The sequence below is a fragment of the Phalaenopsis equestris genome, unplaced genomic scaffold (assembly GCF_001263595.1).
Source record: "Phalaenopsis equestris unplaced genomic scaffold, ASM126359v1 Scaffold000434, whole genome shotgun sequence".
NCBI lineage: Eukaryota > Viridiplantae > Streptophyta > Magnoliopsida > Asparagales > Orchidaceae > Phalaenopsis > Phalaenopsis equestris.
Window position 1 is genome coordinate 526,564 of NW_018164875.1, and position 11,848 is coordinate 538,411.

Below are 11,848 nucleotides of genomic sequence, written 5' to 3' on the forward strand. Positions count from 1 at the left end.
TTTTTGAAAAAAAAAATTGATAGAGTTTGATGAGCAGTGCAGATCATACACTGCATGCAGAAATCATTTCTGCATGCGGTGTCCGTATGAAATAATTTTTCCGGAAACAGAGCGCCTGGGAATAACACTAAAGCGCATGTTAACAAAATGTGTAGTTCATCCATTAAAGGATCGTCTTCGTTGCTCAACTTGTGCGCGTGTTAAAGATGGATTCACGAGTTCTTTTGTTTTTTGGTGGGTTTTTTTTTTTTTTTGAAAAAAAAAATTGATAGAGTTTCATTTGACTCGTTTCCCTTGCTGGAGGTTAGGAATCGGAAAGGAGTGTGCGTCTCGGAAGCTCCTGTCTTGGATCCAAAGCCACTTCGCCTACTCCTATCTCAACAGTCATTTTTGGAGAAGGGGCAATTGTGATGACTACGCAAGTTCCATTGCTAAAATTCATCCTGTTCCAAACCCCGATGAAGGAGATAGCTCAGGGCAAGTCTTCCGTTCCGGCTGAAAGTCGGATGCAGGTAACGTTAGGGCAGGCTGCCCGATGTGATGCTGTTGTGCTAGAAGCATTCCCATTCCATACTTGGATGAAGGGGGTGCTTCGAGCTTTGCTACTCCACTCATTCGGCCACTTGAGTTGGCTGCTGATCTTGAGGTTCGAGTGTTGGTGGATGATTTGTTGGGAAAGATTGTGCACTCCCTTCAAGTACCACACAAGTTAATTTTGCAATCTTGCTTGCCATCCTAAAGTGAAGTTCTTGAATTTTTTGTTGCACAAATTTTCAGATGAACTCTACATTAGAGGCCTCTCCTTGTTATGTTCATTCACCTTAATGTTCTCCTCATTTTTGTTGAAGGCATGGCTCTGTGCTCACCGACTTCGACTTCTAATAATTTTTTTCTCATGAAAATGTTGTTTAATATGAAGAAGATAGATGATAGTTAAATGGTTGGGCACTTGAATAACTTCAACATTTGTGACTAATTATTTATGTTTTATTGGCATCAAATTCGATGATGAGGTCAGGGCACTATTACTCCTATCTTTATTGTAATACTATAGTGATGGAATAGTCACTACGACGAGTAACTCTTTATGTAACTTCAAATTAAATAACTTCGACTTCTAACGACGAGTAACTCTTTATGTAACTTCAAATTAAATTTTGATGATATTATGAGGTTAATGCTGAATGCAGAAGTCTGCAAGAAGGTGAGCGAATAAACTTCAAATTTTGCTTTAAATGTTGAAAATAAAAGAAGGAATTTGGAGAAAAACATAAGCAAGGAAAGAATCAAATCTAGTAAAGGAAATTTAAGTTGGAGAGAAAATATTGGAACTGCAAAAAGAAATGACACTTCAAGAAGGACTGAAAAACTACAAAGGTTGTTGGTGGAGGTCTAGATAGAAAGCTCTTAGAGATATCTCCATAAATAAAATCCAAGGCGACTTCCTTATTTTCTCCCTAGACAATGTTGAATTTTGGATAGTATATTTATATGACTCTTTCATGCATGCCCCAATAAAGAGATGTTTAAAAAATATACTCAAAGTGATCTAGGAAAGTTGCATTTGGAAGATAATAAGATCTGCAGTTGGTTGGAAATAGTGTTTTTGATATTGTCATATTGGTTACTCTGGAATGTCAATGAAGTTAAATATGTTTCATGTTTGAAGAAAAAATTAATTTATGTAAGTGAATCTGCAAGGTCAGGATATGTGACAACTTTCATAGGTGATTCATGGAAGTTGACTAGAGAGACAATGATGACAGCTCAAGGTAACATTGAAGGCACCCTTAAGCTGGTCAATGAGATGTTTGAATTTGTTGGTGTAGCTGGAATAAAAAATTGATGTTGGTCTCTGATATTGTAGGCTTGATCATATGAGTGAAAAAGATATGACGTCCCTACTTTTTAAGAACAAACTTCATGGTTTAAAATCTATAGAATTAGTTAATATTGTATTTGTAGCAAGCAAAAAAAAAAACTACATTCTCTATAAGTGGTTCAAAGATGTAATCCAAAATGCTAGAGTTAATGCATATAGATGTATGGTCCTACTCTAGTTTAATTCATTGGAGGTTCTCAAAATTTTGTCACTTTATTGATGATCACACCAGTAAGGTGTGAGCGTAGTTAAAATATAAGATTGATGTGTTTGAGGTATTTAAGAAGTGAAAGACCATGGCTGATAATGAGACAGACTTGAGATTCAGATCAGATAATTGTAGTGAGTATCATGATAAAAGGTTCATAAGTTATTGTGCTTTAGAAGAAATCAGGCATGTGTTCATTATTCCTAGGACACCACAATAAAATGGTGTGGCTGAGGATTATCAAAAAATGGAAATTCATAAGGATCAGGGATGTGACTTTAAATGAATGAGAGATGTACAAAGACACAAACAAAACTTAGGATTGTCCATCAGTTACTTCTCAAGAGCCCGCCAATTTTAAGTTAATGGTGATAAAAAAGATAGAGAAATGAAATGTGCTTAATCTGATGAAGCACGTGAAGTTCCTTAGACACATACTATAGAAGTTTGGAGATTTAGCATATTCACATAATCAATCTAGATGTTTTCTTCATCTTTATACTATCTTTTGTTAACTAGTTAGGGTTTAATTATGAAGAAGCCACTTAAGTTGAAGATCAAATGAGTTGGGATTTATCGTGGATGATGAGATGTTGTCACTAAGATCAAATCAAACATAAAATTTGGTAGAATTATCAGAAGGAAAAAAAAATACTACACAATAAGTGGATATATAGGCTAAAAGAGGAGTTAGATAGTAGCAAACACTGTAAGATGAGGTTTGCTGTGAAAGCATTTCAACAAAATGAATAAGTGGACACTCAGAGATACTTTCTTTTGTAGTGAAAATGACAACTATCAGAGTTGTGTTGAGCTTGGTAGTAGAAGAAGATTTGCATATGGAACAAATATATGTAAAAACAATCTTCCTACATGATGACTTAGAAAAGGAATTGTATATGGTGCAGCCATAGGGATATGAAGTTCTAGAAAAAGAAAACATGGTCAACAAACTGAAGGAAAACTTTTATGGTTTAAAGAAAGCCACAAGGTAGTGAAATATGTGGTTTGACATGTTTATGTTAGATAATGGGTACAAGAAGTCCTAAGGATATCTCTATTATTTCATCAAACATTTTGGTAATTTTTATATAAGATTTTTCTATATATAAATGACATGTTGGTTGCATGAGCATATATGGAGAAAATTATATACTTGAATGAGCAATTGTCAATGAAGTTTGAGATGAACAATTTAGGTACAATCAAAATTTTCTTTGGTATAAGAATCAACTGGGACAAGATTCTATGTTCTTTGAAGTTATCTTAGGTATAATATGTTGATAATGTCCTATATAGGTTCAATATGAGTGAGCCATAGCCAGTCTACACCCACATAGGTAGTCACTTCAAGCTATCTAAGTAATAATCGCTTAAATCTGAAGCAGAGCAAACACAGATGAGAAGAATCTTGTATGCTCTAATAGTTCGAAGTTTGATGTATGCAATGATATGTACAAGACCGGTATAGTACATGCAGTTGAAGTGGTAAAAAAGTACATGAGTAATTCAGATAATCATTATTGGGAGATGGTGAAATGGATTCTTAGATATTAGATAAGAACGATCAATAAGACAATTTATTTTAGAGTGCATGGATTAATCTATAGAGATATATAGATTCAGATATGACAGGAGATATTGATGATAGAAGTACACCATGTTACATCTTTACTTTAAGAACATAACAATGAGTTAGGTTTCTAAGTTATAGAAACATGTTGCAATATATTAAGGATTTGAGTAACATCCATATAAATATGGAATTTTAGACGTTAGACATATAAATACATTAGAATTGTGTAGTGTGTGTGTGTTTATATATATATATATATATATATATATATATATATATATACAACAATGGAGAGAAAACACTTGCTTAAAAAGTGAATCAAATATGAGCCTTTTTAATTTGGAGCTACATACATAGCACTTGAAATTTGCTATTTACAAAATTATCTCCTACTTTCATCCATTTTGCAAATTCTTACTCAAATATCAAAATTCACAATAAAGCTCCAACTCATAGTTTTTTTAAAAATCAAATTCATAATATTTATTCATGGCATGTATAAGTGCAATGGTCTGATAATTCAAAAAAAAATGTCATGATCGTTAATTTTATAAATAACAAAGTTTAAATGTTATGCATGTGACTATTTCCCAAATTATTATATTCATAGCACTCAAAACAAATTTAATCACATATTTACATGCTTCACATCCAGAATATCATATTTAAACATTATGCATGTAATTATCCCTAAATTTTTACATACATAGCAAGTATAAATGTATATAATAACAAAGTTTGGCAATAGAGATTAAGAACCCGTTTGGGGCAACTTATAAGTGCGGGGGTATTTTTGAAAATACCGCGGTTCCATTTGGATCGCGTGTTTTACCCGCTTATCCGAAAATGTGGTTCCATTTTTACGCAAAACGCAGACCTCGGATCGAACCCCACAGTCGACCCGCGAGCCGCATTTCAGGATAAGCTGCTTATCCTGAAACGCATAAGCTGCCCCAAACGCACTAAGCTGCCCCAAACGCAACGCATAAGCTGCCCCAAACGCACCCTAAATGTGGTGCTATTTTTCGTAAGACAATGAGCGTTTCGGGGTGTGATGTGAAAATAGGTTGTTTTGGATGTGAAAATAGGTTGTTTTTATTTTTACTTACGAATCATCCTAAATATTGATATTTATAAATCACCCAGACTTATTTTTTTGAATTATAGAATTAATGTACTTACGTATGTCACGAATAAACTATTGAGAATTTGATAAAAAAAGAAAAATATGTGCCGGGTTTTATCATGAATTTGGATATTCCATTGAGAATTTGAAAATGGATGAGAGAGGGTTGAATTTGTAAATAGCAAATTTGAGATGGGTCTGTATGTAATTGCCAAAAAAAAAAAAAAGAAAGAAAACAACCAAATTTGCAAATAGTTATGTTTTGAGTGCTGTGCAAGTGGTTGTCCCAATTTTTTTCTCCTGCGAGAGGTTTAGGCCTAAAGCCAGTAGGGTTTTTAGCATCGCCGAAGATCAGGAAGCAAAATCAAACCGGCGGTGGCTTCAGTCCACAGAGGCTAATTTTAGGATCTCACCATTGGAGAACAGAGAAGGTTAAGCTCCCAAAGCTAGGATTTTTGAGGATCTCCCGAGTTTCAGAGAGGTTTTACCCTAGTTCGAGAAGCAAAAATGTTGACCGCTTTAATATACCGAAGAAGAGCATCTGTTATCGCCTTCCGATCAATCTCATCCCTCTCTCATCTCTGGCCTTTTTCTCTCCTCTCCTCCCGCGATGTCTTCGCGGATGCTTTCAAAACCTCACCTTTTTTCTCTCTAAGGCGGCTGTTTGCCGTTACAACTGAATACCCGGCGGTGGATACAGTAGATCGCCACAGCCCTTTTAGGTCTTCCGGGGAGTGTAATCAGCTTGCGGGTGACGGATTCAACGGCGGCAGCCCTGATGGATTTCTCAGAGGTAACCCTAATTACCAGAATAGTTACTCGAATCCTGGTGAGTTTCAGATGAAGTTTTCTGGGGAATCCTCTCAAGCTGGTGGTGCTTCTCACCAGAATGGAGAAGCTTGGAAGCAGAATCCTGACTCTAATGGATTAAATGTTGCGGGGCAGCTCATGCCAAACTACAATTACTACAGTGGGAACTCAGGTGGAAATTATCCGAACGAGAGCAGGTTTCTTCAGAATAGCGGACAGGTTCATCAAAGCTCCCATTGGAGCAATCCACAGTTTCAGACCAATTTACAGTTGATTAATGGAGGAGAAGGTGTTTTTCAGAACCCTAACTATATGGAGGGTGGAAATTATCCGAACGAAAGCAGGTTTCTTCAGAATAGCGGGCAGGTTCATCAAAGCTCCCATTGGAGCAATTCACAGTTTCAGACCAATTTACCGTTGATTAATGGAGGAGAAGGTGTTTTTCAGAACCCTAACTATATGGAAACGCCAAGTAAATTTCAGCAGTACCCAAATGAGTATCAGCATGCTTCAATTCCTTCAAATGAGAGAACTTTTTCTTTTTCAGAACTCCCTAACCCTAACAATACTGCTGATAATGGTGATAAAAATCCATACAGTGGTACCATTGATGAGTTTGATGAGTTCTGCAGAGAGGAAAAAGTGAAAGATGCTGTGGAGGTTTTCAATTTATTGGTTAAACGCGGAGTCGCCATTGATATACCTCGATGTTTGCTTTTGCTTCAGTTATTCGTTGATATTAAGTATTTGGAAGCTACAAGACAAGTTCATGATTACTTCTCCAAGATTATAGGAAATGCCAGTGTTCCGGTTTATAACAAGCTATTAGATGCATACCTCAGGTGCAGTTCGATTGCTGATGCTTACCAACTCTTTGAGAAAATGCCTCAACGAAACCTGACATCATGGGACACTATGATGAAGGGGCTCGTTCATGATGGCCTCGGAGAGGAAGCAATCGACCTTTTCACCCACTTCAAGCATTTGGGATTGGAACCAGATGGAGGAATATTCAATACCGTTTTCGCCGCTTGCGGTGTGATTGGAGCCGTCGATGAGGGAATGCTACATTTTAAATCGATGGTGATGGATTTTGGCATCCATCCATCTATCGAGAACTATTCGAGCATGGTCACCATGCTCGGAAGTTGTGGTTATCTAAACGAAGCTTTCGAGTTCATTGAAAGAATGCCGGTGGAGCCGACGATTGATATATGGGAAACCTTAATGAATCTTTGTAGAGCTAACGGCGATACAAAGCTTGGTGATAGATGTGCTAATATTGTTGACTACTACGACCATACGAGATTAACGGAACAGTCTAAAAAAGGACTTTTACCTGTGAAAGCAGTCGAGAACAAGAAGACGAAGAATTCTGACTCGACTGACTTAGCAAAAAGGTTTTGTAGGCAACGGGAGTATCGAGCGGGGGAGAGGTCTCATCCGGAGGATGACTTGGTTTATGAACAGATCAGAGGCCTCTTGCCGCAGCTGAAGGATGCGGGATATGTTCCGGAAATAAAATGTGTGCTGCATGACATTGATAGAGAATCAAGGGAGGAAGCTTTGCTCTACCATAGTGAAAGGTTGGCTCTTGCTTATGCGCTCATGACGACTCCCGCGAGACAAACTGTTCGGATTATGAAAAACCTTCGTGTTTGTGTCGATTGTCATAATGCTTTGAAGATCATATCGAAGATAGTCGGTCGGTTGGTAATAGCTCGGGATGCTAAAAGGTTCCATCATTTTCAGGATGGAGAGTGCAGCTGTCATGATTATTGGTGAAGGTATAACTAACTTTCTAGTGGAAGTCATATAAAGAAGATATATTAATCATCTAAATTCTCAGCTGCTATTTTTTGTAGTTTATGGGTCATTTGTGCTTTTCAGTTTAACTATCACTTTTAAAACATTCATTTTCTCTTATACATCAGCAAAATTTTTTGGGGACAAAAAAATACATACATACCACGCCATTCTTATGTATTTACATATCTAACAATTAGCACATTGGGCGTGTCACCAATTAATAAGCACTTTCTTTGCTTGGTTATTTGTCAGCTGGATGTTTAGGCCAATTGTGTGGTTTGTTTCATCTGAATTGTACAAAATGTTTAACATGCCTTACTTTTAAATGATGATCTGATCCTCTCAAACATTATGCATGTAATTTTTTGTTTTTTTTGTTTTTTTGTTTTTTTGCTTTTATTTTAAAAACATTTTTGTTCAAGTGCATTTTTTTTTCATGTTTTTATTTTTTGCTTTTAAAAACAAATGAATATATTTTTAAAAATACTTGGAACATTTAAGTATTTCTAAGAACAACTAAACTTGTTATAACATATCAAATATGGTTATTTTAAAGTAAAAACATAAACTGAAAGTCATCCCAAATGGCCGCTTTGGTAAATTAATATGTATGAATCTTTATTTTGCTAGTGTAATATCTCTTTCTCATTTTTCTCTTCATTCAAACAAGGTGTGTAATTGATTAATTCATTGTGTAAATTTGATTGGTTAACATTTCATGATCAAAGATTACTTGTTATTGACTAATAGATTATGCTTCTCTCTTATTTTTTGTGAACATTTCAAAGCTAAAAATAGAATTCAATCTGCCTGCTAGTAGTTGTGATCCTCTGTTGTTTAATCATGTACCTGTAAAATTTCTTGTCATAACTTCTCAAGCTTTAAGATTATTGTTGCATCGCATTCAAAGGTAAAAATAAGTATGGTGGAGTAATGGATATAATTGCATGATGGCAAACAGTTTTTTGTTTCTCCTCTCAAATGGCAAAGTTTATATGGGGGCATTTGGGTATTGTTTCAATTTTTTTTCCTTTATTATTTTTTATTTTCAGTGAAACTCAAAGCATGTCATAATATTTGTTTTTTTTTTTTTTGGAATTTGCGTACATACCGCACAATTCTCATGTGTTCATATATTTAACACCGAAAGTTTGATATTTACATTTATAACTTTTCAGTGTTTTGATCACATCAAAACATATGCATGAAAGTGTGTATTTCAATGTAGAAAAAGTTAGATTTAGTGATATTTTTCTTATGTGATGTTAGAGATTCAAGTGTTTTAGAACTAAATGAAAATATGACACTAAATAGGATGTGATGGAGAAAAAGGATTCATGTACCCGACCCCTTGGAGTGGGACTAAGGCTTTGTTGTTGTTGTTGTTGTTGTTGTTGTTTTTGTTAAAGATTTGAGTGTTATATATATAAATATTAATTTTAAAGGATTTTATTGATGTACTTTAAATTAAACTTCAACCGATCTTATTTAGAAGCATTAAATTGAGCTTATTTATAAGATAGTTCATGAACTTTAAATGAAAGTGCACATTGAATTTCTTAATAAGCGTGTTCGCGCCGTGAATCAAATAAAGAGTTGTTTAAACTTGTTAATTTAATAATCAATTATTTATAAAAATATTCAAATTTATTTAATTAGTTAATCTAATGAACGTGAATGGACTCATCGAGCAGAGCTACGTGTGACTTGTCAAACACTCGGTTTATTTGTAGCCCTATATTTTCGTGTGGTTTTAGCTTCTCAGTCATCAATTTTTGTGTCCCCTTTGTGCTGCGTGGAGCTTTCTTCAGGAAATCAACTATCTTAAGAGATGATAGCTGATTGCTATTTTCATTGAGCTTTTTGTGATACATTGAACTTTGAAGAGCTCTTCAATATGGAGGCTTTACAAGTCATATTTTTTATGTGGCATTTGCATACATACTGCACAATTCTTATGTATTTACACATCAAATCATTCATATTTACATATCTTTTTAAATGTGAAATGCACCTTTTCATGAATAGATTTATTGACACCCATTTGTTATAAGTATAAATATTGAACTTTGGGTGTTATATATACTGTAAATACATTAGAATTGTGTGGGATGTATGTAAATTTCCCATTTTTTTTATTGAATACCTGAAAGGAAGTGGAAATCAGGTGGTGGACTGCTTTGGGGATGGTTCAAAAGCTTCATCCAACACTTTTTTTTTCTCAAAAGAAATATGCTATTTTTTTATTAATGTTAATGTTTTAAATCAAATTTTGTGTGTTCAGGGTTCTGCCTGTATCATATTTTTTGCATTCCATTCACTGTTCTCTCAATAGACTTACTGTTTAGGCGGGATCTATCTGATGTGGTTATTCACAGCTGCATACGTTTAATTTTATGCAATTTTCATTTTTTTTTTGTTTCTTTTTTGGAATTAGGTGTAATTTGATGCCACTAATCCTAAATCTAATTTGATTTAGGGGTTGTTTGCTTTGAATATAAAATTTGTGTATTGTATTTGAAATATAGGGGGTACAAAAATTTTGGTATTTAGTCAGGAGTGAGGGTTCGCTAGGAGCGGCGGTGCGGCACTGCAACACAGTTTTTATCAATTTGGATAAACTGTGTTTTAGGAGTTTTTTTAAAAAAATTGACTCTGAAATCTGTGTTTTCTCACCACTTATGGCTAGGTGCGGTGGCAGTTTTCTAGCTGTGCTCTTACTTTTTCACAAACAAAAAAGAAATTGTAATAGACTCAACAGTTTCTGGAACATTAGATTATTTTTCAACAGTTTCACAATTGTCTTGTACTAAGATATAGTTGTCCCAAATATACCCAAAAATGCAGCAAAAGCTTTACATACGGAGTCCGAACGTATCTTTACGTCCACACTTCAATCCCACAAAGCTATGTGTATTGGAGTAGGTCCTTTTTAAAAAAAATAAAAATTTATGAGTCAAAACAAAACATTTTTTAAAGTTTTGTATACTTGTAATAACCTTATTGGAGGCACCTATTGCCTCTGATAGCAGAGTGCGCACACCCGCTTCTTGCTGCTCTTGTTCTGCTGCTTAACCTGCTCCAGCAGTAAGCACAATATAAGATGACCGGTGGATGCGAGAAGAGGAAGAGAGAGAGAGAGCGAGACCTGCATTGTAGAGCATTGCACGCACTGCACAGCCATAAAAAGAATCGGCATAAAACTTGGAGAAAGAGGATGCGAAGAGGAAAATGGGAAGGGGAGCTTTCCCGCGAAGATGACGCCGATGAAATAAATGGTGATTCGTGTGTGCGCTCGCGTAGCTTCAACTTAACATAAAACAAGGAGAAGGACTAATCAAAGCTTGCCACGCTACTCGCAGGATTCTAATCCGACGGCGGCAAAATTGCCGAACTTGAATTTGAAATAGCGCGGTTCGAAAGCAATCTAGGGAAGGAATGTGCCAAAATTAATACAATGCAAAAATGATTTTTAAGGGTGATTTAGGCTCTGTTTGGGGCAGCTTATCCGTTGTGACAACATTTTGAAAACGTCGTCTTACCGTTTAGAAACTACGTTTGAGCAGCTTATCTGAAAACTCGGTTAGTTTTTTACACTAAACACGGAACGGGAGTCGAACCCCGTTGTTCGTGTTTCCAGATAAGCGGCTTATATAGATAAGCACAAGCTGCCACAAACACACCCTAAATGTATAAAAATTACATTTAATTCAACTACATTGTATTTTTCTTCCTATGTCCATCTTTTTAATCCTTTGGGCTATATAACGTTTAATATTTTGTTTTTTTTTACATATATTTTGACATAATTATTTTGCTATTTTTTTTTTCTAAATCTCCTAAGACTTTTTTAATGACTAAATCAACCCTTGTTTGGTACTTCCAAGGTCATGCCCATAATTTTAAAATGTTTATGTTAGGTTTGATATTTTAGAATGGATTAGAAGTGCTTAAATAAAGAGATATTTGCATACGTGCCCCACAACTCTCATATATTTATATATATACCATCTAAACTTTCATATTTACATATATGATGCTCAAATCTTAAACTCCATGTACAAAATATCATCCATTGGCTTATTAAAAGTAAAATAATTATTTTAATGCATAAAATTGCGTGGTATGTATGTAAATTTCCCTTAAATAAATTACTATTTAACCAAAAAACTTAGATTTATTTTTATAGAAAATTGAAAAAAATTGTGGACGTTTTATTTTTGCATTAAAATAATTTTAAAAATATTTATTAATTTACTTTTTAATTTATAATTTATAGAAAAAAATTGAAGACTTAAATATTAAATTGTTTTGGTCTTATTTCAAAATTTTCTTTGATAATTCATGTATGTGACTATTGAATTCTTTTATTAGAGTAAAAAAAACTCTTAATATTACCAAAATTATTTAATAATAATTAAAAATATATATTCTCAT

General features: G+C 34.5%; 1 protein-coding gene across 1 annotated transcript; it reads left to right on the top strand.

Moving 5' to 3' along the window:
* Positions 1-5,082: 5,082 nt before the first annotated feature.
* Positions 5,083-7,678, top strand: LOC110027667 (pentatricopeptide repeat-containing protein At4g32450, mitochondrial-like). The gene is made up of 2 exons (XM_020729181.1): positions 5,083-5,905; positions 6,053-7,678. The coding sequence occupies exons 1-2, from the start codon at positions 5,300-5,302 to the stop codon at positions 7,385-7,387; spliced, it is 1,941 nt and encodes a 646-aa protein (XP_020584840.1). The 5' UTR covers positions 5,083-5,299; the 3' UTR covers positions 7,388-7,678.
* The last annotated feature ends 4,170 nt before the right edge of the window (positions 7,679-11,848 follow it).